The 25,683-nt window shown below is 48.2% G+C and overlaps 2 protein-coding genes and 1 long non-coding RNA gene across 3 annotated transcripts; all 3 read right to left on the minus strand.

Moving 5' to 3' along the window:
- Window positions 1-281: 281 nt before the first annotated feature.
- On the minus strand, window positions 282-12,983 carry LOC125376999 (mucin-5AC-like). The gene is made up of 19 exons (XM_048389769.1): window positions 12,806-12,983; window positions 12,475-12,690; window positions 12,144-12,359; window positions 11,813-12,028; window positions 11,482-11,697; window positions 10,820-11,035; window positions 10,489-10,704; window positions 9,717-9,932; window positions 9,571-9,601; window positions 6,130-6,314; window positions 5,468-5,683; window positions 5,137-5,352; window positions 4,806-5,021; window positions 2,543-2,758; window positions 2,212-2,427; window positions 1,881-2,096; window positions 1,562-1,765; window positions 1,317-1,447; window positions 282-479 (listed from the first exon to the last, which is right to left on the minus strand). Exons 2-19 carry the CDS (start codon window positions 12,611-12,613, stop codon window positions 282-284), a joined length of 3,480 nt encoding a protein of 1,159 aa, XP_048245726.1. The 5' UTR covers window positions 12,614-12,690; window positions 12,806-12,983.
- A 1,148-nt stretch (window positions 12,984-14,131) lies between these two features.
- Window positions 14,132-24,639, minus strand: LOC125377000 (pneumococcal serine-rich repeat protein-like). Its single transcript, XM_048389770.1, has 26 exons — window positions 24,630-24,639; window positions 24,427-24,582; window positions 24,096-24,311; window positions 23,434-23,649; window positions 23,103-23,318; window positions 22,772-22,987; window positions 22,441-22,656; window positions 22,110-22,325; window positions 21,448-21,663; window positions 21,117-21,332; window positions 20,786-21,001; window positions 20,455-20,670; window positions 19,793-20,008; window positions 19,462-19,677; window positions 19,131-19,346; window positions 18,469-18,684; window positions 17,807-18,022; window positions 17,476-17,691; window positions 17,145-17,360; window positions 16,814-17,029; window positions 16,152-16,367; window positions 15,821-16,036; window positions 15,490-15,705; window positions 15,123-15,374; window positions 14,478-14,676; window positions 14,132-14,345 (listed from the first exon to the last, which is right to left on the minus strand). Exons 1-26 carry the CDS (start codon window positions 24,637-24,639, stop codon window positions 14,132-14,134), a joined length of 5,367 nt encoding a protein of 1,788 aa, XP_048245727.1.
- A 136-nt stretch (window positions 24,640-24,775) lies between these two features.
- LOC125376823 lies at window positions 24,776-25,401 on the minus strand. Its single transcript, XR_007219279.1, has 3 exons — window positions 25,384-25,401; window positions 25,053-25,268; window positions 24,776-24,937 (listed from the first exon to the last, which is right to left on the minus strand). It is a non-coding gene; the product is annotated as an uncharacterized LOC125376823 (long non-coding RNA).
- Between the last annotated feature and the right edge of the window lie 282 nt (window positions 25,402-25,683).

Here is a 25,683-nt window from a genome sequence, read left to right on the forward strand (position 1 = left end):
CGTGGTCGCTGAAGTAGTCACCGAGGTTGTTGGCGAAGTTGTGGCTGATTTGGTAGGTGAAGTGGTGGGCGAGGTTGTGGGAGACGTTGTTGCCGATGTGGTTACCGACGTGGTAGGCGATGTGGTTACTGATGTAGTGGCTGATGTAGTAGGAGAGGTTGTTGCTGAAATATAGTTGCAGAGGTGCTTATTGACATAAAGGACAATGTTTTGGTCTTGCCACACCTTAACCTTTAAACAAGTGTTGACTTTACAGAAGTGTTGGAAGCTTTTACTGACCACTAGTTGTTGCTGACGCGGTAGGCGACGTGGTTGGCGATGTAGTTGCAGACGTGGTCGCTGAAGTAGTCACCGAGGTTGTTGGCGAAGTTGTGGCTGATGTGGTAGGTGAAGTGGTGGGCGAGGTTGTGGGAGACGTTGTTGCCGATGTGGTTGCCGACGTGGTAGGCGATGTGGTTACTGATGTAAAGCACAACTGGCTTGTGATCACCCCATTGGAACATGCAGTAACACAAAGAGTCCCGCAGATCACAACGTTGACAGTCCCCTCAGCTGGACATTCCACGACACAGGTGTAGGAAACCTGTGGTAAGGTCGTTGTGGCTGAAGTTGCTGAAATGAAGTGTGGAAATTATGTTGATAAACTGTGCAAATTCAAGGAACAAGGTTCAATAATTTAAGTAGCCACTTCCCTTCCTCTGACTTACCCACCTGAACGAGACATAAAGCAGACCAGTGAGTTTGCCCATCTGATTCTTATTTAGATCTGTGCATGAAGATCCAGAGAGACACAAAGCTCTCCACAAGACAAGTGGGGTGACTTTCCAATAGTCAGCTTTCCCTTTATGTCGAGCAATATTTCAGCAGCTCCAGCTTTTGGTGTCTACATTTCCAAATTTTGTTAGGTAGAATCGAGCATGCTCTTTCTACGAAGATTTCAAGAGCGTCATACGACTCTTGCTGAACAAATTGTTTGATCAAGGTTACAACATTCAACACCTCGTAGAGGCTTTTCGCTATGAAGCGGGTTTTAAGGGATTTATTCTGCCTGTCAGAAACCCACGAGCAGCCGGACTAGCTCGTTGATGAGTATAAGCGATTTACTCCTCTCCAAGGCGGAATATACGGGCATTTTTACGAACATCACGTGGACCAATCAGACCTCATCATTCTCACCTGCACGTATGATAAAAAACTTAACACAAATATTGGCTGTAAACAAATTTTGAAAACTTTTACTGACCACTAGTTGTTGCTGACGTGGTAGGCGACGTAGTTGGCGATGTAGTTGCAGACGTGGTCGCTGAAGTAGTCACCGAAGTTGTGGCTGATGTGGTAGGTGAAGTGGTGGGAGAGGTTGTGGGAGACGTTGTTCCTGAAGTGGTTGCCGACGTGGTAGGCGATGTGGTTACTGATGTAGTGGCTGATGTAGTAGGAGAGGTTGTTGCTGAAATATAGTTGCAGAGGTGCTTATTGACATGATGGACATGTTCTGGTCTTGCCACACGTTAACCTTTAAACAAGTGTTGACTTTAAAGAAGTGTTGGAAGCTTTTACTGACCACTAGTTGTTGCTGACGTGGTTGGCGACGTAGTTGCAGACGTGGTCGCTGAAGTAGTCACCGAGGTTGTTGGCGAAGTTGTGGCTGATGTGGTAGGTGAAGTGGTGGGCGAGGTTGTGGGAGACGTTGTTACCGATGTTGTTGCCGACGTGGTAGGCGATGTGGTTACTGATGTAGTGGCTGATGTAGTAGGAGAGGTTGTTGCTGAAATATAGTTGCAGAGGTGCTTATTGACATAAAGGACAATGTTCTGGTCTTGCCACACGTTAACCTTTAAACACGTGTTGACTTTACAGAAGTGTTGGAAGCTTTCACTGACCACTAGTTGTTGCTGACGTGGTAGGCGACGTGGTTGGCGACGTAGTTGCAGACGTGGTCGCTGAAGTAGTCACCGAGGTTGTTGGCGAAGTTGTGGCTGATGTGGTAGGTGAAGTGGTGGGCGAGGTTGTGGGAGACGTTGTTGCCGATGTGGTTGCCGACGTGGTAGGCGATGTGGTTACTGATGTAGTGGCTGATGTTGTAGGAGAAGTTGTTGCTGAAATATAGTTGCAGAGGTGCTTATTGACATAAAGGACAATGTTCTGGTCTTGCCACACGTTAACCTTTAAACAAGTGTTGACTTTACAGAAGTGTTGGAAGCTTTCACTGACCACTAGTTGTTGCTGACGTGGTAGGCGACGTGGTTGGCGACGTATTTGCAGACGTGGTCGCTGAAGTAGTCACCGAGGTTGTTGGCGAAGTTGTGGCTGATGTGGTAGGTGAAGTGGTGGGCGAGGTTGTGGGAGACGTTGTTGCCGATGTGGTTGCCGACGTGGTAGGCGATGTGGTTACTGATGTAGTGGCTGATGTAGTAGGAGAAGTTGTTGCTGAAATATAGTTGCAGAGGTGCTTATTGACATAAAGGACAATGTTCTTGTCTTGCCACACGTTAACCTTTAAACAAGTGTTGACTTTACAGAAGTGTTGGAAGCTTTTACTGACCACTAGTTGTTGCTGACGTGGTAGGCGACGTGGTTGGCGACGTAGTTGCAGACGTGGTCGCTGAAGTAGTCACCGAGGTTGTTGGCGAAGTTGTGGCTGATGTGGTAGGTGAAGTGGTGGGCGAGGTTGTGGGAGACGTTGTTGCCGATGTGGTTGCCGACGTGGTAGGCGATGTGGTTACTGATGTAGTGGCTGATGTAGTAGGAGAAGTTGTTGCTGAAATATAGTTGCAGAGGTGCTTATTGACATAAAGGACAATGTTCTGGTCTTCCCACACGTTAACCTTTAAACAAGTGTTGACTTTACAGAAGTGTTGGAAGCTTTCACTGACCACTAGTTGTTGCTGACGTGGTAGGCGACGTGGTTGGCGACGTAGTTGCAGACGTGGTCGCTGAAGTAGTCACCGAGGTTGTTGGCGAAGTTGTGGCTGATGTGGTAGGTGAAGTGGTGGGCGAGGTTGTGGGAGACGTTGTTGCCGATGTGGTTGAAGACGTGGTAGGCGATGTGGTTACTGACGTAGTGGCTGATGTAGTAGGAGAAGTTGTTGCTGAAATATAGTTGCAGAGGTGCTTATTTACATAAAGGACAATGTTCTGGTCTTGCCACACGTTAACCTTTAAACAAGTGTTGACTTTACAGAAGTGTTGGAAGCTTTCACTGACCACTAGTTGTTGCTGACGTGGTAGGCGACGTGGTTGGCGACGTAGTTGCAGACGTGGTCGCTGAAGTAGTCACCGAGGTTGTTGGCGAAGTTGTGGCTGATGTGGTAGGTGAAGTGGTGGGCGAGGTTGTGGGAGACGTTGTTGCCGATGTGGTTGCCGACGTGGTAGGCGATGTGGTTACTGATGTAAAGCACAACTGGCTTGTGATCACCCCATTGGAACATGCAGTAACACAAAGAGTCCCGCAGATCACAACGTTGACAGTCCCCTCAGCTGGACATTCCACGACACAGGTGTAGGAAACCTGTGGTAAGGTCGTTGTGGCTGAAGTTGCTGAAATGAAGTGTGGAAATTATGTTGATAAACTGTGCAAATTCAAGGAACAAGGTTCAATAATTTAAGTAGCCACTTCCCTTCCTCTGACTTACCCACCTGAACGAGACATAAAGCAGACCAGTGAGTTTGCCCATCTGATTCTTATTTAGATCTGTGCATGAAGATCCAGAGAGACACAAAGCTCTCCACAAGACAAGTGGGGTGACTTTCCAATAGTCAGCTTTCCCTTTATGTCGAGCAATATTTCAGCAGCTCCAGCTTTTGGTGTCTACATTTCCAAATTTTGTTAGGTAGAATCGAGCATGCTCTTTCTACGAAGATTTCAAGAGCGTCATACGACTCTTGCTGAACAAATTGTTTGATCAAGGTTACAACATTCAACACCTCGTAGAGGCTTTTCGCTATGAAGCGGGTTTTAAGGGATTTATTCTGCCTGTCAGAAACCCACGAGCAGCCGGACTAGCTCGTTGATGAGTATAAGCGATTTACTCCTCTCCAAGGCGGAATATACGGGCATTTTTACGAACATCACGTGGACCAATCAGACCTCATCATTCTCACCTGCACGTATGATAAAAAACTTAACACAAATATTGGCTGTAAACAAATTTTGAAAACTTTTACTGACCACTAGTTGTTGCTGACGTGGTAGGCGACGTAGTTGGCGATGTAGTTGCAGACGTGGTCGCTGAAGTAGTCACCGAAGTTGTGGCTGATGTGGTAGGTGAAGTGGTGGGAGAGGTTGTGGGAGACGTTGTTCCTGAAGTGGTTGCCGACGTGGTAGGCGATGTGGTTACTGATGTAGTGGCTGATGTAGTAGGAGAGGTTGTTGCTGAAATATAGTTGCAGAGGTGCTTATTGACATGATGGACATGTTCTGGTCTTGCCACACGTTAACCTTTAAACAAGTGTTGACTTTAAAGAAGTGTTGGAAGCTTTTACTGACCACTAGTTGTTGCTGACGTGGTTGGCGACGTAGTTGCAGACGTGGTCGCTGAAGTAGTCACCGAGGTTGTTGGCGAAGTTGTGGCTGATGTGGTAGGTGAAGTGGTGGGCGAGGTTGTGGGAGACGTTGTTACCGATGTTGTTGCCGACGTGGTAGGCGATGTGGTTACTGATGTAGTGGCTGATGTAGTAGGAGAGGTTGTTGCTGAAATATAGTTGCAGAGGTGCTTATTGACATAAAGGACAATGTTCTGGTCTTGCCACACGTTAACCTTTAAACACGTGTTGACTTTACAGAAGTGTTGGAAGCTTTCACTGACCACTAGTTGTTGCTGACGTGGTAGGCGACGTGGTTGGCGACGTAGTTGCAGACGTGGTCGCTGAAGTAGTCACCGAGGTTGTTGGCGAAGTTGTGGCTGATGTGGTAGGTGAAGTGGTGGGCGAGGTTGTGGGAGACGTTGTTGCCGATGTGGTTGCCGACGTGGTAGGCGATGTGGTTACTGATGTAGTGGCTGATGTTGTAGGAGAAGTTGTTGCTGAAATATAGTTGCAGAGGTGCTTATTGACATAAAGGACAATGTTCTGGTCTTCCCACACGTTAACCTTTAAACAAGTGTTGACTTTACAGAAGTGTTGGAAGCTTTCACTGACCACTAGTTGTTGCTGACGTGGTAGGCGACGTGGTTGGCGACGTATTTGCAGACGTGGTCGCTGAAGTAGTCACCGAGGTTGTTGGCGAAGTTGTGGCTGATGTGGTAGGTGAAGTGGTGGGCGAGGTTGTGGGAGACGTTGTTGCCGATGTGGTTGCCGACGTGGTAGGCGATGTGGTTACTGATGTAGTGGCTGATGTAGTAGGAGAAGTTGTTGCTGAAATATAGTTGCAGAGGTGCTTATTGACATAAAGGACAATGTTCTTGTCTTGCCACACGTTAACCTTTAAACAAGTGTTGACTTTACAGAAGTGTTGGAAGCTTTTACTGACCACTAGTTGTTGCTGACGTGGTAGGCGACGTGGTTGGCGACGTAGTTGCAGACGTGGTCGCTGAAGTAGTCACCGAGGTTGTTGGCGAAGTTGTGGCTGATGTGGTAGGTGAAGTGGTGGGCGAGGTTGTGGGAGACGTTGTTGCCGATGTGGTTGCCGACGTGGTAGGCGATGTGGTTACTGATGTAGTGGCTGATGTAGTAGGAGAAGTTGTTGCTGAAATATAGTTGCAGAGGTGCTTATTGACATAAAGGACAATGTTCTGGTCTTCCCACACGTTAACCTTTAAACAAGTGTTGACTTTACAGAAGTGTTGGAAGCTTTCACTGACCACTAGTTGTTGCTGACGTGGTAGGCGACGTGGTTGGCGACGTAGTTGCAGACGTGGTCGCTGAAGTAGTCACCGAGGTTGTTGGCGAAGTTGTGGCTGATGTGGTAGGTGAAGTGGTGGGCGAGGTTGTGGGAGACGTTGTTGCCGATGTGGTTGAAGACGTGGTAGGCGATGTGGTTACTGACGTAGTGGCTGATGTAGTAGGAGAAGTTGTTGCTGAAATATAGTTGCAGAGGTGCTTATTTACATAAAGGACAATGTTCTGGTCTTGCCACACGTTAACCTTTAAACAAGTGTTGACTTTACAGAAGTGTTGGAAGCTTTCACTGACCACTAGTTGTTGCTGACGTGGTAGGCGACGTGGTTGGCGACGTAGTTGCAGACGTGGTCGCTGAAGTAGTCACCGAGGTTGTTGGCGAAGTTGTGGCTGATGTGGTAGGTGAAGTGGTGGGCGAGGTTGTGGGAGACGTTGTTGCCGATGTGGTTGCCGACGTGGTAGGCGATGTGGTTACTGATGTAAAGCACAACTGGCTTGTGATCACCCCATTGGAACATGCAGTAACACAAAGAGTCCCGCAGATCACAACGTTGACAGTCCCCTCAGCTGGACATTCCACGACACAGGTGTAGGAAACCTGTGGTAAGGTCGTTGTGGCTGAAGTTGCTGAAATGAAGTGTGGAAATTATGTTGATAAACTGTGCAAATTCAAGGAACAAGGTTCAATAATTTAAGTAGCCACTTCCCTTCCTCTGACTTACCCACCTGAACGAGACATAAAGCAGACCAGTGAGTTTGCCCATCTGATTCTTATTTAGATCTGTGCATGAAGATCCAGAGAGACACAAAGCTCTCCACAAGACAAGTGGGGTGACTTTCCAATAGTCAGCTTTCCCTTTATGTCGAGCAATATTTCAGCAGCTCCAGCTTTTGGTGTCTACATTTCCAAATTTTGTTAGGTAGAATCGAGCATGCTCTTTCTACGAAGATTTCAAGAGCGTCATACGACTCTTGCTGAACAAATTGTTTGATCAAGGTTACAACATTCAACACCTCGTAGAGGCTTTTCGCTATGAAGCGGGTTTTAAGGGATTTATTCTGCCTGTCAGAAACCCACGAGCAGCCGGACTAGCTCGTTGATGAGTATAAGCGATTTACTCCTCTCCAAGGCGGAATATACGGGCATTTTTACGAACATCACGTGGACCAATCAGACCTCATCATTCTCACCTGCACGTATGATAAAAAACTTAACACAAATATTGGCTGTAAACAAATTTTGAAAACTTTTACTGACCACTAGTTGTTGCTGACGTGGTAGGCGACGTAGTTGGCGATGTAGTTGCAGACGTGGTCGCTGAAGTAGTCACCGAAGTTGTGGCTGATGTGGTAGGTGAAGTGGTGGGAGAGGTTGTGGGAGACGTTGTTCCTGAAGTGGTTGCCGACGTGGTAGGCGATGTGGTTACTGATGTAGTGGCTGATGTAGTAGGAGAGGTTGTTGCTGAAATATAGTTGCAGAGGTGCTTATTGACATGATGGACATGTTCTGGTCTTGCCACACGTTAACCTTTAAACAAGTGTTGACTTTAAAGAAGTGTTGGAAGCTTTTACTGACCACTAGTTGTTGCTGACGTGGTTGGCGACGTAGTTGCAGACGTGGTCGCTGAAGTAGTCACCGAGGTTGTTGGCGAAGTTGTGGCTGATGTGGTAGGTGAAGTGGTGGGCGAGGTTGTGGGAGACGTTGTTACCGATGTTGTTGCCGACGTGGTAGGCGATGTGGTTACTGATGTAGTGGCTGATGTAGTAGGAGAGGTTGTTGCTGAAATATAGTTGCAGAGGTGCTTATTGACATAAAGGACAATGTTCTGGTCTTGCCACACGTTAACCTTTAAACACGTGTTGACTTTACAGAAGTGTTGGAAGCTTTCACTGACCACTAGTTGTTGCTGACGTGGTAGGCGACGTGGTTGGCGACGTAGTTGCAGACGTGGTCGCTGAAGTAGTCACCGAGGTTGTTGGCGAAGTTGTGGCTGATGTGGTAGGTGAAGTGGTGGGCGAGGTTGTGGGAGACGTTGTTGCCGATGTGGTTGCCGACGTGGTAGGCGATGTGGTTACTGATGTAGTGGCTGATGTTGTAGGAGAAGTTGTTGCTGAAATATAGTTGCAGAGGTGCTTATTGACATAAAGGACAATGTTCTGGTCTTCCCACACGTTAACCTTTAAACAAGTGTTGACTTTACAGAAGTGTTGGAAGCTTTCACTGACCACTAGTTGTTGCTGACGTGGTAGGCGACGTGGTTGGCGACGTAGTTGCAGACGTGGTCGCTGAAGTAGTCACCGAGGTTGTTGGCGAAGTTGTGGCTGATGTGGTAGGTGAAGTGGTGGGCGAGGTTGTGGGAGACGTTGTTGCCGATGTGGTTGAAGACGTGGTAGGCGATGTGGTTACTGACGTAGTGGCTGATGTAGTAGGAGAAGTTGTTGCTGAAATATAGTTGCAGAGGTGCTTATTGACATAAAGGACAATGTTCTGGTCTTGCCACACGTTAACCTTTAAACAAGTGTTGACTTTACAGAAGTGTTGGAAGCTTTCACTGACCACTAGTTGTTGCTGACGTGGTAGGCGACGTGGTTGGCGACGTAGTTGCAGACGTGGTCGCTGAAGTAGTCACCGAGGTTGTTGGCGAAGTTGTGGCTGATGTGGTAGGTGAAGTGGTGGGCGAGGTTGTGGGAGACGTTGTTGCCGATGTGGTTGCCGACGTGGTAGGCGATGTGGTTACTGATGTAGTGGCTGATGTAGTAGGAGAAGTTGTTGCTGAAATATAGTTGCAGAGGTGCTTATTGACATAAAGGACAATGTTCTGGTCTTGCCACACGTTAACCTTTAAACAAGTGTTGACTTTACAGAAGTGTTGGAAGCTTTTACTGACCACTAGTTGTTGCTGACGTGGTAGGCGACGTGGTTGGCGATGTAGTTGCAGACGTGGTCGCTGAAGTAGTCACCGAGGTTGTTGGCGAAGTTGTGGCTGATGTGGTAGGTGAAGTGGTGGGCGAGGTTGTGGGAGACATTGTTGCCGATGTGGTTGCCGACGTGATAGGCGATGTGGTTACTGATGTAGTGGCTGATGTAGTAGGAGAAGTTGTTGCTGAAATATAGTTGCAGAGGTGCTTATTGACATAAAGGACAATGTTCTGGTCTTGCCACACGTTAACCTTTAAACAAGTGTTGACTTTACAGAAGTGTTGGAAGCTTTCACTGACCACTAGTTGTTGCTGACGTGGTAGGCGACGTGGTTGGCGATGTAGTTGCAGACGTGGTCGCTGAAGTAGTCACCGAGGTTGTTGGCGAAGTTGTGGCTGATGTGGTAGGTGAAGTGGTGGGCGAGGTTGTGGGAGACGTTGTTGCCGATGTGGTTGCCGACGTGGTAGGCGATGTGGTTACTGATGCAGTGGCTGATGTAGAATGAGAAGTTGTTGCTGAAATATAGTTGCAGAGGTGCTTATTGACATAAAGGACAATGTTCTGGTCTTGCCACACGTTAACCTTTAAACACGTGTTGACTTTAAAGAAGTGTTGGAAGCTTTCACTGACCACTAGTTGTTGCTGACGTGGTAGGCGACGTGGTTGGCGACGTAGTTGCAGACGTGGTCGCTGAAGTAGTCACCGAGGTTGTTGGCGAAGTTGTGGCTGATGTGGTAGGTGAAGTGGTGGGCGAGGTTGTGGGAGACATTGTTGCCGATGTGGTTGCCGACGTGGTAGGCGATGTGGTTACTGATGTAGTGGCTGATGTAGTAGGAGAAGTTGTTGCTGAAATATAGTTGCAGATGTGCTTATTGACATAAAGGACAATGTTCTGGTCTTGCCACACGTTAACCTTTAAACAAGTGTTGACTTTACAGAAGTGTTGGAAGCTTTCACTGACCACTAGTTGTTGCTGACGTGGTAGGCGACGTGGTTGGCGATGTAGTTGCAGACGTGGTCGCTGAAGTAGTCACCGAGGTTGTTGGCGAAGTTGTGGCTGATGTGGTAGGTGAAGTGGTGGGCGAGGTTGTGGGAGACATTGTTGCCGATGTGGTTGCCGACGTGGTAGGCGATGTGGTTACTGATGTAGTGGCTGATGTAGTAGGAGAAGTTGTTGCTGAAATATAGTTGCAGAGGTGCTTATTGACATAAAGGACAATGTTCTGGTCTTGCCACACGTTAACCTTTAAACAAGTGTTGACTTTACAGAAGTGTTGGAAGCTTTTACTGACCACTAGTTGTTGCTGACATAGTAGGCGAATAGGACAATGTTCTGGTCTTGCCACACGTTAACCTTTAAACAAGTGTTGACTTTAAAGAAGTGTTGGAAGCTTTTACTGACCATTAGTTGTTGCTGACGTGGTAGGCGACGTGGATGGCGATGTAGTTGCAGACGTGGTCGCTGAAGTAGTCACCGAGGTTGTTGGCGAAGTTGTGGCTGATGTGGTAGGTGAAGTGGTGGGCGAGGTTGTGGGAGACGTTGTTGCCGATGTGGTTGCCGACGTGGTAGGCGTTGTGGTTACTGATGTAGTGGCTGATGTAGTAGGAGAAGTTGTTGCTGAAATATAGTTGCAGAGGTGCTTATTGACATAAAGGACAATGTTCTAGTCTTGCCACACGTTAACCTTTAAACAAGTGTTGACTTTAAAGAAGTGTTGGAAGCTTTCACTGACCACTAGTTGTTGCTGACGTGGTAGGCGACGTGGTTGGCGATGTAGTTGCAGACGTGGTCGCTGAAGTAGTCACCGAGGTTGTTGGCGAAGTTGTGGCTGATGTGGTAGGTGAAGTGGTGGGCGAGGTTGTGGGAGACGTTGTTGCCGATGTGGTTGCCGACGTGGTAGGCGATGTGGTTACTGATGTAGTGGCTGATGTAGTAGGAGAAGTTGTTGCTGAAATATAGTTGCAGAGGTGCTTATTGACATAAAGGACAATGTTCTGGTCTTGCCACACGTTAACCTTTAAACAAGTGTTGACTTTACAGAAGTGTTGGAAGCTTTTACTGACCACTAGTTGTTGCTGACGTGGTAGGCGACGTGGTTGGCGATGTAGTTGCAGACGTGGTCGCTGAAGTAGTCACCGAGGTTGTTGGCGAAGTTGTGGCTGATGTGGTAGGTGAAGTGGTGGGCGAGGTTGTGGGAGACGTTGTTGCCGATGTGGTTGCCGACGTGGTAGGCGATGTGGTTACTGATGTAGTGGCTGATGTAGTAGGAGAAGTTGTTGCTGTAATATAGTTGCAGAGGTGCTTATTGACATAAAGGACAATGTTCTAGTCTTGCCACACGTTAACCTTTAAACAAGTGTTGACTTTACAGAAGTGTTGGAAGCTTTCACAGACCACTAGTTGTTGCTGACTTGGTAGGCGACGTGGTTGGCGACGTAGTTGCAGACGTGGTCGCTGAAGTAGTCACCGAGGTTGTTGGCGAAGTTGTGGCTGATGTGGTAGGTGAAGTGGTGGGCGAGGTTGTGGGAGACGTTGTTGCCGATGTGGTTGCCGACGTGGTAGGCGATGTGGTTACTGACGTAGTGGCTGATGTAGTAGGAGAAGTTGTTGCTGAAATATAGTTGCAGAGGTGCTTATTGACATAAAGGACAATGTTCTGGTCTTGCCACACGTTAACCTTTAAACAAGTGTTGACTTTACAGAAGTGTTGGAAGCTTTCACTGACCACTAGTTGTTGCTGACGTGGTAGGCGACGTGGTTGGCGATGTAGTTGCAGACGTGGTCGCTGAAGTAGTCACCGAGGTTGTTGGCGAAGTTGTGGCTGATGTGGTAGGTGAAGTGGTGGGCGAGGTTGTGGGAGACGTTGTTGTCGATGTGGTTGCCGACGTGGTAGGCGATGTGGTTACTGATGTAGTGGCTGATGTAGTAGGAGAAGTTGTTGCTGAAATATAGTTGCAGAGGTGCTTATTGACATAAAGGACAATGTTCTGGTCTTGCCACACGTTAACCTTTAAACAAGTGTTGACTTTACAGAAGTGTTGGAAGCTTTCACAGACCACTAGTTGTTGCTGACGTGGTAGGCGACGTGGTTGGCGACGTAGTTGCAGACGTGGTCGCTGAAGTAGTCACCGAGGTTGTTGGCGAAGTTGTGGCTGATGTGGTAGGTGAAGTGGTGGGCGAGGTTGTGGGAGACGTTGTTGCCGATGTGGTTGCCGACGTGGTAGGCGATGTGGTTACTGATGTAGTGGCTGATGTAGTAGGAGAAGTTGTTGCTGAAATATAGTTGCAGAGGTGCTTATTGACATAAAGGACAATGTTCTGGTCTTGCCACACGTTAACCTTTAAACAAGTGTTGACTTTACAGAAGTGTTGGAAGCTTTTACTGACCACTAGTTGTTGCTGACGTGGTAGGCGACGTGGTTGGCGATGTAGTTGCAGACGTGGTCGCTGAAGTAGTCACCGAGGTTGTTGGCGAAGTTGTGGCTGATGTGGTAGGTGAAGTGGTGGGCGAGGTTGTGGGAGACATTGTTGCCGATGTGGTTGCCGACGTGGTAGGCGATGTGGTTACTGATGTAGTGGCTGATGTAGTAGGAGAAGTTGTTGCTGAAATATAGTTGCAGAGGTGCTTATTGACATAAAGGACAATGTTCTGGTCTTGCAACACGTTAACCTTTAAACAAGTGTTGACTTTACAGAAGTGTTGGAAGCTTTCACTGACCACTAGTTGTTGCTGACGTGGTAGGCGACGTGGTTGGCGATGTAGTTGCAGACGTGGTCGCTGAAGTAGTCACCGAGGTTGTTGGCGAAGTTGTGGCTGATGTGGTAGGTGAAGTGGTGGGCGAGGTTGTGGGAGACATTGTTGCCGATGTGGTTGCCGACGTGGTAGGCGATGTGGTTACTGATGTAGTGGCTGATGTAGTAGGAGAAGTTGTTGCTGAAATATAGTTGCAGAGGTGCTTATTGACATAAAGGACAATGTTCTGGTCTTGCCACACGTTAACCTTTAAACAAGTGTTGACTTTACAGAATTGTTGGAAGCTTTCACTGACCACTAGTTGTTGCTGACGTGGTAGGCGACGTGGTTGGCGACGTAGTTGCAGACGTGGTCGCTGAAGTAGTCACCGAGGTTGTTGGCGAAGTTGTGGCTGATGTGGTAGGTGAAGTGGTGGGCGAGGTTGTGGGAGACGTTGTTGCCGATGTGGTTGCCGACGTGGTAGGCGATGTGGTTACTGACGTAGTGGCTGATGTAGTAGGAGAAGTTGTTGCTGAAATATAGTTGCAGAGGTGCTTATTGACATAAAGGACAATGTTCTGGTCTTGCCACACGTTAACCTTTAAACAAGTGTTGACTTTACAGAAGTGTTGGAAGCTTTTACTGACCACTAGTTGTTGCTGACGTGGTAGGCGACGTGGTTGGCGATGTAGTTGCAGACGTGGTCGCTGAAGTAGTCACCGAGGTTGTTAGCGAAGTTGTGGCTGATGTGGTAGGTGAAGTGGTGGGCGAGGTTGTGGGAGACGTTGTTGCCGATGTGGTTGCCGACGTGGTAGGCGATGTTGTTACTGACGTAGTGGCTGATGTAGTAGGAGAAGTTGTTGCTGAAATATAGTTGCAGAGGTGCTTATTGACATAAAGGACAATGTTCTGGTCTTGCCACACGTTAACCTTTAAACAAGTGTTGACTTTACAGAAGTGTTGGAAGCTTTCACTGACCACTAGTTGTTGCTGACGTGGTAGGCGAAGTGGTTGGCGATGTAGTTGCAGACGTGGTCGCTGAAGTAGTCACCGAGGTTGTTGGCGAAGTTGTGGCTGATGTGGTAGGTGAAGTGGTGGGCGAGGTTGTGGGAGACGTTGTTGCCGATGTGGTTGCCGACGTGGTAGGCGATGTGGTTACTGATGTAGTGGCTGATGTAGTAGGAGAAGTTGTTGCTGAAATATAGTTGCAGAGGTGCTTATTGACATAAAGGACAATGTTCTGGTCTTGCCACACGTTAACCTTTAAACAAGTGTTGACTTTACAGAAGTGCTGGAAGCTTTCACTGACCACTAGTTGTTGCTGACGTGGTAGGCGACGTGGTTGGCGATGTAGTTGCAGACGTGGTCGCTGAAGTAGTCACCGAGGTTGTTGGCGAAGTTGTGGCTGATGTGGTAGGTGAAGTGGTGGGCGAGGTTGTGGGAGACATTGTTGCCGATGTGGTTGCCGACGTGGTAGGCGATGTGGTTACTGATGTAGTGGCTGATGTAGTAGGAGAAGTTGTTGCTGAAATATAGTTGCAGAGGTGCTTATTGACATAAAGGACAATGTTCTGGTCTTGCCACACGTTAACCTTTAAACAAGTGTTGACTTTACAGAATTGTTGGAAGCTTTCACTGACCACTAGTTGTTGCTGACGTGGTAGGCGACGTGGTTGGCGACGTAGTTGCAGACGTGGTCGCTGAAGTAGTCACCGAGGTTGTTGGCGAAGTTGTGGCTGATGTGGTAGGTGAAGTGGTGGGCGAGGTTGTGGGAGACGTTGTTGCCGATGTGGTTGCCGACGTGGTAGGCGATGTGGTTACTGACGTAGTGGCTGATGTAGTAGGAGAAGTTGTTGCTGAAATATAGTTGCAGAGGTGCTTATTGACATAAAGGACAATGTTCTGGTCTTGCCACACGTTAACCTTTAAACAAGTGTTGACTTTACAGAAGTGTTGGAAGCTTTCACTGACCACTAGTTGTTGCTGACGTGGTAGGCGAAGTGGTTGGCGACGTAGTTGCAGACGTGGTCGCTGAAGTAGTCACCGAGGTTGTTGGCGAAGTTGTGGCTGATGTGGTAGGTGAAGTGGTGGGCGAGGTTGTGGGAGACGTTGTTGCCGATGTGGTTGCCGACGTGGTAGGCGATGTGGTTACTGATGTAGTGGCTGATGTAGTAGGAGAAGTTGTTGCTGAAATATAGTTGCAGAGGTGCTTATTGACATAAAGGACAATGTTCTGGTCTTGCCACACGTTAACCTTTAAACAAGTGTTGACTTTACAGAAGTGCTGGAAGCTTTCACTGACCACTAGTTGTTGCTGACGTGGTAGGCGACGTGGTTGGCGATGTAGTTGCAGACGTGGTCGCTGAAGTAGTCGCCGAGGTTGTTGCCGATGTTGTGGCTGATGTGGTAGGTGAAATGGTGGGCGAGGTTGTGGGAGACGTTGTTGCCGATGTGGTTGCCGACTTGGTAGGCGATGTGGTTACTGATTTAGTGGCTGATGTAGTAGGAGAAGTTGTTGCTGAAATATAGTTGCAGAGGTGCTTATTGACATAAAGGACAATGTTCTGGTCTTGCCACACGTTAACCTTTAAACAAGTGTTGACTTTACAGAAGTGTTGTAAGCTTTTACTGACCACTAGTTGTTGCTGACGTGGTAGGCGACGTGGTTGGCGATGTAGTTGCAGACGTGGTCGCTGAAGTAGTCACCGAGGTTGTTGGCGAAGTTGTGGCTGAAGTAGTCACCGAGGTTGTTGGCGAAGTTGTGGCTGATGTGGTAGGTGAAGTGGTGGGCGAGGTTGTGGGAGACGTTGTTGCCGATGTGGTTGCCGACGTGGTAGGCGATGTGGTTACTGATGTAGTGGCTGATGTAGTAGGAGAAGTTGTTGCTGAAATATAGTTGCAGAGGTGCTTATTGACATAAAGGACAATGTTCTAGTCTTGCCACACGTTAACCTTTAAACAAGTGTTGACTTTACAGAAGTGTTGGAAGCTTTCACTGACCACTAGTTGTTGCTGACGTGGTAGGCGACGTGGTTGGCGATGTAGTTGCAGACGTGGTCGCTGAAGTAGTCACCGAGGTTGTTGGCGAAGTTGTGGCTGATGTGGTAGGTGAAGTTGGGGGCGAGGTTGTGGGAGACGTTGTTGCCGATGTGGTTGCCGACGTGGTAGGCGATGTGGTTACTGATGTAGTGGCTGATGTAGTAGGAGAAGTTGTTGCTGAAATATAGTTGCAGAGGTGCTTATTGACATAAAGGACAATGTTCTGGTCTTGCCACACGTTAACCTTTAAACAAGTGTTGACTTTACAGAAGTGTTGGAAGCTTTCACTGACCACTAGTTGTTGCTGACGTGGTAGGCGACGTGGTTGGCGACGTACTTGCAGACGTGGTCGCTGAAGTAGTCACCGAGGTTGTTGGCGAAGTTGTGGCTGATGTGGTAGGTGAAGTGGTGGGCGAGGTTGTGGGAGACGTTGTTGCCGATGTGGTTGCCGACGTGGTAGGCGATGTGGTTACTGACGTAGTGGCTGATGTAGTAGGAGAAGTTGTTGCTGAAATATAGTTGCAGAGGTGCTTATTGACATAAAGGACAATGTTCTGGTCTTGCCACACGTTAACCTTTAAACAAGTGTTGACTTTACAGAAGTGTTGGAAGCTTTCACTGACCACTAGTTGTTGCTGACGTGGTAGGCGAAGTGGTTGGCGATGTAGTTGCAGACGTGGTCGCTGAAGTAGTCACCGAGGTTGTTGGCGAAGTTGTGGCTGATGTGGTAGGTGAAGTGGTGGGCGAGGTTGTGGGAGACGTTGTTGCCGATGTGGTTGCCGACGTGGTAGGCGATGTGGTTACTGATGTAGTGGCTGATGTAGTAGGAGAAGTTGTTGCTGAAATATAGTTGCAGAGGTGCTTATTGACATAAAGGACAATGTTCTGGTCTTGCCACACGTTAACCTTTAAACAAGTGTTGACTTTACAGAAGTGCTGGAAGCTTTCACTGACCACTAGTTGTTGCTGACGTGGTAGGCGACGTGGTTGGCGATGTAGTTGCAGACGTGGTCGCTGAAGTAGTCACCGAGGTTGTTGGCGATGTTGTGGCTGATGTGGTAGGTGAAATGGTGGGCGAGGTTGTGGGAGACGTTGTTGCCGATGTGGTTGAAGACGTGGTAGGCGATGTGGTTACTGATTTAGTGGCTGATGTAGTAGGAGAAGTTGTTGCTGAAATATAGTTGCAGAGGTGCTTATTGACATAAAGGACAATGTTCTGGTCTTGCCACACGTTAACCTTTAAACAAGTGTTGACTTTACAGAAGTGTTGGAAGCTTTTACTGACCACTAGTTGTTGCTGACGTGGTAGGCGACGTGGTTGGCGATGTAGTTGCAGACGTGGTCGCTGAAGTAGTCACCGAGGTTGTTGGCGAAGTTGTGGCTGATGTGGTAGGTGAAGTGGTGGGCGAGGTTGTGGGAGACGTTGTTGCCGATGTGGTTGCCGACGTGGTAGGCGATGTGGTTACTGATGTAGTGGCTGATGTAGTAGGAGAAGTTGTTGCTGAAATATAGTTGCAGAGGTGCTTATTGACATAAAGGACAATGTTCTAGTCTTGCCACACGTTAACCTTTAAACAAGTGTTGACTTTACAGAAGTGTTGGAAGCTTTCACTGACCACTAGTTGTTGCTGACGTGGTAGGCGACGTGGTTGGCGATGTAGTTGCAGACGTGGTCGCTGAAGTAGTCACCGAGGTTGTTGGCGAAGTTGTGGCTGATGTGGTAGGTGAAGTTGGGGGCGAGGTTGTGGGAGACGTTGTTGCCGATGTGGTTGCCGACGTGGTAGGCGATGTGGTTACTGATGTAGTGGCTGATGTAGTAGGAGAAGTTGTTGCTGAAATATAGTTGCAGAGGTGCTTATTGACATAAAGGACAATGTTCTTGTCTTGCCACACGTTAACCTTTAAACAAGTGTTGACTTGACAGAATTGTTGGAAGCTTTTACTGACCACTTGTTGTTGCTGACATGGTAGGCGACGTGGTTGGCGATGTAGTTGCAGACGTGGTCGCTGAAGTAGTCACCGAGGTTGTTGGCGAAGTTGTGGCTGATGTGGTAGGTGAAGTGGTGGGCGAGGTTGTGGGAGACGTTGTTGCCGATGTGGTTGCCGACGTGGTAGGCGATGTGGTTACTGATGTAGTGGCTGATGTAGTAGGAGAAGTTGTTGCTGAAATATAGTTGCAGAGGTGCTTATTGACATAAAGGACAATGTTCTGGTCTTGCCACACCTTAACCTTTAAACAAGTGTTGACTTTACAGAAGTGTTGGAAGCTTTCACTGACCACTAGTTGTTGCTGACGTGGTAGGCGAAGTGGTTGGCGATGTAGTTGCAGACGTGGTCGCTGAAGTAGTCACCGAGGTTGTTGGCGAAGTTGTGGCTGATGTGGTAGGTGAAGTGGTGGGCGAGGTTGTGGGAGACGTTGTTGCCGATGTGGTTGCCGACGTGGTAGGCGATGTGGTTACTGATGTAGTGGCTGATGTAGTAGGAGAAGTTGTTGCTGAAATATAGTTGCAGATGTGCTTATTGACATAAAGGACAATGTTCTGGTCTTGCCACACGTTAACCTTTAAACAAGTGTTGACTTTACAGAAGTGTTGGAAGCTTTCACTGACCACTAGTTGTTGCTGACGTGGTAGGCGACGTGGTTGGCGACGTACTTGCAGACGTGGTCGCTGAAGTAGTCACCGAGGTTGTTGGCGAAGTTGTGGCTGATGTGGTAGGTGAAGTGGTGGGCGAGGTTGTGGGAGACGTTGTTGCCGATGTGGTTGCCGACGTGGTAGGCGATGTGGTTACTGACGTAGTGGCTGATGTAGTAGGAGAAGTTGTTGCTGAAATATAGTTGCAGAGGTGCTTATTGACATAAAGGACAATGTTCTGGTCTTGCCACACGTTAACCTTTAAACAAGTGTTGACTTTACAGAAGTGTTGGAAGCTTTTACTGACCACTAGTTGTTGCTGACGTGGTAGGCGACGTGGTTGGCGATGTAGTTGCAGACGTGGTCGCTGAAGTAGTCACCGAGGTTGTTAGCGAAGTTGTGGCTGATGTGGTAGGTGAAGTGGTGGGCGAGGTTGTGGGAGACGTTGTTGCCGATGTGGTTGCCGACGTGGTAGCCGATGTGGTTACTGATGTAGTGGCTGATGTAGTAGGAGAAGTTGTTGCTGAAATATAGTTGCAGAGGTGCTTATTGACATAAAGGACAATGTTCTGGTCTTGCCACACGTTAACCTTTAAACAAGTGTTGACTTTACAGAATTGTTGGAAGCTTTCACTGACCACTAGTTGTTGCTGACGTGGTAGGCGACGTGGTTGGCGACGTACTTGCAGACGTGGTCGCTGAAGTAGTCACCGAGGTTGTTGGCGAAGTTGTGGCTGATGTGGTAGGTGAAGTGGTGGGCGAGGTTGTGGGAGACGTTGTTGCCGATGTGGTTGCCGACGTGGTAGGCGATGTGGTTACTGACGTAGTGGCTGATGTAGTAGGAGAAGTTGTTGCTGAAATATAGTTGCAGAGGTGCTTATTGACATAAAGGACAATGTTCTGGTCTTGCCACACGTTAACCTTTAAACAAGTGTTGACTTTACAGAAGTGCTGGAAGCTTTCACTGACCACTAGTTGTTGCTGACGTGGTAGGCGACGTGGTTGGCGATGTAGTTGCAGACGTGGTCGCTGAAGTAGTCACCGAGGTTGTTGGCGATGTTGTGGCTGATGTGGTAGGTGAAATGGTGGGCGAGGTTGTGGGAGACGTTGTTGCCGATGTGGTTGCCGACGTGGTAGGCGATGTGGTTACTGATTTAGTGGCTGATGTAGTAGGAGAAGTTGTTGCTGAAATATAGTTGCAGAGGTGCTTATTGACATAAAGGACAATGTTCTGGTCTTGCCACACGTTAACCTTTAAACAAGTGTTGACTTTACAGAAGTGTTGGAAGCTTTCACTGACCACTAGTTGTTGCTGACGTGGTAGGCGACGTGGTTGGCGATGTAGCTGCAGACGTGGTCGCTGAAGTAGTCACCGAGGTTGTTGGCGAAGTTGTGGCTGATGTGGTAGGTGAAGTTGGGGGCGAGGTTGTGGGAGACGTTGTTGCCGATGTGGTTGCCGACGTGGTAGGCGATGTGGTTACTGATGTAGTGGCTGATGTAGTAGGAGAAGTTGTTGCTGAAATATAGTTGCAGAGGTGCTTATTGACATAAAGGACAATGTTCTGGTCTTGCCACACCTTAACCTTTAAACAAGTGTTGACTTTACAGAAGTGTTGGAAGCTTTCACTGACCACTAGTTGTTGCTGACGTGGTAGGCGAAGTGGTTGGCGACGTAGTTGCAGACGTGGTCGCTGAAGTAGTCACCGAGGTTGTTGGCGAAGTTGTGGCTGATGTGGTAGGTGAAGTGGTGGGCGAGGTTGTGGGAGACGTTGTTGCCGATGTGGTTGCCGACGTGGTAGGCGATGTGGTTACTGATGTAGTGGCTGATGTAGTAGGAGAAGTTGTTGCTGAAATATAGTTGCAGAGGTGCTTATTGACATAAAGGACAATGTTCTGGTCTTGCCACACGTTAACCTTTAAACAAGTGTTGACTTTACAGAAGTGCTGGAAGCTTTCACTGACCACTAGTTGTTGCTGACGTGGTAGGCGAAGTGGTTGGCGATGTAGTTGCAGACGTGGTCGCTGAAGTAGTCACCGAGGTTGTTGGCGATGTTGTGGCTGATGTGGTAGGTGAAATGGTGGGCGAGGTTGTGGGAGACATTGTTGCCGATGTGGTTGCCGACGTGGTAGGCGATGTGGTTACTGATTTAGTGGCTGATGTAGTAGGAGAAGTTGTTGCTGAAATATAGTTGCAGAGGTGCTTATTGACATAAAGGACAATGTTCTGGTCTTGCCACACGTTAACCTTTAAACAAGTGTTGACTTTACAGAAGTGTTGGAAGCTTTTACTGACCACTAGTTGTTGCTGACGTGGTAGGCGACGTGGTTGGCGATGTAGTTGCAGACGTGGTCGCTGAAGTAGTCACCGAGGTTGTTGGCGAAGTTGTGGCTGATGTGGTAGGTGAAGTGGTGGGCGAGGTTGTGGGAGACGTTGTTGCCGATGTGGTTGCCGACGTGGTAGGCGATGTGGTTACTGATGTAGTGGCTGATGTAGTAGGAGAAGTTGTTGCTGAAATATAGTTGCAGAGGTGCTTATTGACATAAAGGACAATGTTCTAGTCTTGCCACACGTTAACCTTTAAACAAGTGTTGACTTTACAGAAGTGTTGGAAGCTTTCACTGACCACTAGTTGTTGCTGACGTGGTAGGCGACGTGGTTGGCGATGTAGTTGCAGACGTGGTCGCTGAAGTAGTCACCGAGGTTGTTGGCGAAGTTGTGGCTGATGTGGTAGGTGAAGTGGTGGGCGAGGTTGTGGGAGACGTTGTTGCCGATGTGGTTGCCGACGTGGTAGGCGATGTGGTTACTGATGTAGTGGCTGATGTAGTAGGAGAAGTTGTTGCTGAAATATAGTTGCATAGGTGCTTATTGACATAAAGGACAATGTTCTGGTCTTGCCACACCTTAACCTTTAAACAAGTGTTCACTTTACAGAAGTGTTGGAAGCTTTCACTGACCACTAGTTGTTGCTGACGTGGTAGGCGACGTGGTTGGCGATGTAGTTGCAGACGTGGTCGCTGAAGTAGTCACCGAGGTTGTTGGCGAAGTTGTGGCTGATGTGGTAGGTGAAGTGGTGGGCGAGGTTGTGGGAGACGTTGTTGCCGATGTGGTTGCCGACGTGGTAGGCGATGTGGTTACTGATGTAGTGGCTGATGTAGTAGGAGAAGTTGTTGCTGAAATATAGTTGCAGATGTGCTTATTGACATAAAGGACAATGTTCTGGTCTTGCCACACCTTAACCTTTAAACAAGTGTTGACTTTACAGAAGTGTTGGAAGCTTTCACTGACCACTAGTTGTTGCTGACGTGGTAGGCGACGTGGTTGGCGACGTAGTTGCAGACGTGGTCGCTGAAGTAGTCACCGAGGTTGTTGGCGAAGTTGTGGCTGATGTGGTAGGTGAAGTGGTGGGCGAGGTTGTGGGAGACATTGTTGCCGATGTGGTTGCCGACGTGGTAGGCGATGTGGTTACTGATGTAGTGGCTGATGTAGTAGGAGAAGTTGTTGCTGAAATATAGTTGCAGAGGTGCTTATTGACATAAAGGACAATGTTCTGGTCTTGCCACACGTTAACCTTTAAACAAGTGTTGACTTTACAGAAGTGTTGGAAGCTTTTACTGACCACTAGTTGTTGCTGACGTGGTAGGCGACGTGGTTGGCGATGTAGTTGCAGACGTGGTCGCTGAAGTAGTCACCGAGGTTGTTAGCGAAGTTGTGGCTGATGTGGTAGGTGAAGTGGTGGGCGAGGTTGTGGGAGACGTTGTTGCCGATGTGGTTGCCGACGTGGTAGGCGATGTGGCTACTGACGTAGTGGCTGATGTAGTAGGAGAAGTTGTTGCTGAAATATAGTTGCAGAGGTGCTTAATGACATAAAGGACAATGTTCTGGTCTTGCCACACGTTAACCTTTAAACAAGTGTTGACTTTACAGAAGTGTTGGAAGCTTTCACTGACCACTTGTTGTTGCTGACGTGGTAGGCGACGTGGTTGGCGATGTAGTTGCAGACGTGGTCGCTGAAGTAGTCACCGAGGTTGTTGGCGAAGTTGTGGCTGATGTGGTAGGTGAAGTGGTGGGCGAGGTTGTGGGAGACGTTGTTGCCGATGTGGTTGCCGACGTGGTAGGCGATGTGGTTACTGATGTAGTGGCTGATGTAGTAGGAGAAGTTGTTGCTGAAATATAGTTGCAGATGTGCTTATTGACATAAAGGACAATGTTCTGGTCTTGCCACACGTTAACCTTTAAACAAGTGTTGACTTTACAGAAGTGTTGGAAGCTTTCACTGACCACTAGTTGTTGCTGACGTGGTAGGCGACGTGGTTGGCGATGTAGTTGCAGACGTGGTCGCTGAAGTAGTCACCGAGGTTGTTGGCGAAGTTGTGGCTGATGTGGTAGGTGAAGTGGTGGGCGAGGTTGTGGGAGACGTTGTTGCCGATGTGGTTGCCGACGTGGTAGGCGATGTGGTTACTGATGTAGTGGCTGATGTAGTAGGAGAAGTTGTTGCTGAAATATAGTTGCAGAGGTGCTTATTGACATAAAGGACAATGTTCTGGTCTTGCCACACGTTAACCTTTAAACAAGTGTTGACTTGACAGAATTGTTGGAAGCTTTTACTGACCACTAGTTGTTGCTGACGTGGTAGGCGACGTGGTTGGCGATGTAGTTGCAGACGTGGTCGCTGAAGTAGTCACCGAGGTTGTTGGCGAAGTTGTGGCTGATGTGGTAGGTGAAGTTGGGGGCGAGGTTGTGGGAGACGTTGTTGCCGATGTGGTTGCCGACGTGGTAGGCGATGTGGTTACTGATGTAGTGGCTGATGTAGTAGGAGAAGTTGTTGCTGAAATATAGTTGCAGAGGTGCTTATTGACATAAAGGACAATGTTCTGGTCTTGCCACACGTTAACCTTTAAACAAGTGTTCACTTTACATAAGTGTTGGAAGCTTTCACTGACCACTAGTTGTTGCTGACGTGGTAGGCGAAGTGGTTGGCGATGTAGTTGCAGACGTGGTCGCTGAAGTAGTCACCGAGGTTGTTGGCGAAGTTGTGGCTGATGTGGTAGGTGAAGTGGTGGGCGAGGTTGTGGGAGACGTTGTTGCCGATGTGGTTGCCGACGTGGTAGGCGATGTGGTTACTGATGTAGTGGCTGATGTAGTAGGAGAAGTTGTTGCTGAAATATAGTTGCAGAGGTGCTTATTGACATAAAGGACAATGTTCTGGTCTTGCCACACGTTAACCTTTAAACAAGTGTTGACTTTACAGAAGTGTTGGAAGCTTTTACTGACCACTAGTTGTTGCTGACATGGTAGGCGACGTGGTTGGCGATGTAGTTGCAGACGTGGTCGCTGAAGTAGTCACCGAGGTTGTTAGCGAAGTTGTGGCTGATGTGGTAGGTGAAGTGGTGGGCGAGGTTGTGGGAGACGTTGTTGCCGATGTGGTTGCCGACGTGGTAGGCGATGTGGTTACTGATGTAGTGGCTGATGTAGTAGGAGAAGTTGTTGCTGAAATATAGTTGCAGAGGTGCTTATTGACATAAAGGACAATGTTCTGGTCTTGCCACACGTTAACCTTTAAACAAGTGTTGACTTTACAGAAGTGTTGGAAGCTTTCACTGACCACTAGTTGTTGCTGACGTGGTAGGCGACGTGGTTGGCGACGTAGTTGCAGACGTGGTCGCTGAAGTAGTCACCGAGGTTGTTGGCGAAGTTGTGGCTGATGTGGTAGGTGAAGTGGTGGGCGAGGTTGTGGGAGACGTTGTTGCCGATATGGTTGCCGACGTGGTAGGCGATGTGGTTACTGACGTAGTGGCTGATGTAGTAGGAGAAGTTGTTGCTGAAATATAGTTGCAGAGGTGCTTATTGACATGAAGGACAATGTTCTGGTCTTGCCACACGTTAACCTTTAAACAAGTGTTGACTTTACAGAAGTGTTGGAAGCTTTCACTGACCACTAGTTGTTGCTGACGTGGTAGGCGACGTGGTTGGCGATGTAGTTGCAGACGTGGTCGCTGAAGTAGTCACCGAGGTTGTTGGCGAAGTTGTGGCTGATGTGGTAGGTGAAGTGGTGGGCGAGGTTGTGGGAGACGTTGTTGCCGATGTGGTTGCCGACGTGGTAGGCGATGTGGTTACTGATGTAGTGGCTGATGTAGTAGGAGAAGTTGTTGCTGAAATATAGTTGCAGAGGTGCTTATTGACATAAAGGACAATGTTCTAGTCTTGCCACACGTTAACCTTTAAACAAGTGTTGACTTTACAGAAGTGTTGGAAGCTTTTACTGACCACTAGTTGTTGCCGACGTGGTAGGCGACGTGGTTGGCGATGTAGTTGCAGACGTGGTCGCTGAAGAAGTCACCGAGGTTGTTGGCGAAGTTGTGGGAGACGTTGTTGCCGATGTGGTTGCCGACGTGGTAGGTGATGTGGTTACTGATGTAGTGGCTGATGTAGTAGGAGAAGTTGTTGCTGAAATATAGTTGCAGAGGTGCTTATTGACATAAAGGACAATGTTCTGGTCTTGCCACACGTTAACCTTTAAACAAGTGTTCACTTTACAGAAGTGTTGGAAGCTTTCACTGACCACTTGTTGTTGCTGACGTGGTAGGCGACGTGGTTGGCGATGGAGTTGCAGACGTGGTCGCTGAAGTAGTCACCGATGTTGTTGGCGAAGTTGTGGCTGATGTGGTAGGTGAAGTGGTGGGCGAGGTTGTGGGAGACGTTGTTGCCGATGTGGTTGCCGACGTGGTAGGCGATGTGGTTACTGATGTAGTGGCTGATGTAGTAGGAGAAGTTGTTGCTGAAATATAGTTGCAGAGGTGCTTATTGACATAAAGGACAATGTTCTGGTCTTGCCACACGTTAACCTTTAAACAAGTGTTGACTTTACATAAGTGTTTGAAGCTTTTACTGACCACTAGTTGTTGCTGACGTGGTAGGCGACGTGGTTGGCGATGTAGTTGCAGACGTGGTCGCTGAAGTAGTCACCGAGGTTGTTGGCGAAGTTGTGGCTGATGTGGTAGGTGAAGTGGTGGGCGAGGTTGTGGGAGACGTTGTTGCCGATGTGGTTGCCGACGTGGTAGGCGATGTGGTTACTGATGTAGTGGCTGATGTAGTAGGAGAAGTTGTTGCTGAAATATAGTTGCAGAGGTGCTTATTGACATAAAGGACAATGTTCTGGTCTTGCCACATGTTAACCTTTAAACAAGTGTTGACTTTACAGAAGTGTTGGAAGCTTTTACTGACCACTAGTTGTTGCTGACATGGTAGGCGACGTGGTTGGCGATGTAGTTGCAGACGTGGTCGCTGAAGTAGTCACCGAGGTTGTTGGCGAAGTTGTGGCTGATGTGGTAGGTGAAGTGGTGGGCGAGGTTGTGGGAGACATTGTTGCCGATGTGGTTGCCGACGTGGTAGGCGATGTGGTTACTGATGTAGTGGCTGATGTAGTAGGAGAAGTTGTTGCTGAAATATAGTTGCAGAGGTGCTTATTGACATAAAGGACAATGTTCTGGTCTTGCCACACCTTAACCTTTAAACAAGTGTTGA

This window comes from Haliotis rufescens, unplaced genomic scaffold, assembly GCF_023055435.1.
Source record: "Haliotis rufescens isolate VD_foot unplaced genomic scaffold, xgHalRufe1.0.p SCAF_8, whole genome shotgun sequence".
In the NCBI taxonomy this organism is placed as follows: Eukaryota; Metazoa; Mollusca; class Gastropoda; order Lepetellida; family Haliotidae; genus Haliotis; species Haliotis rufescens.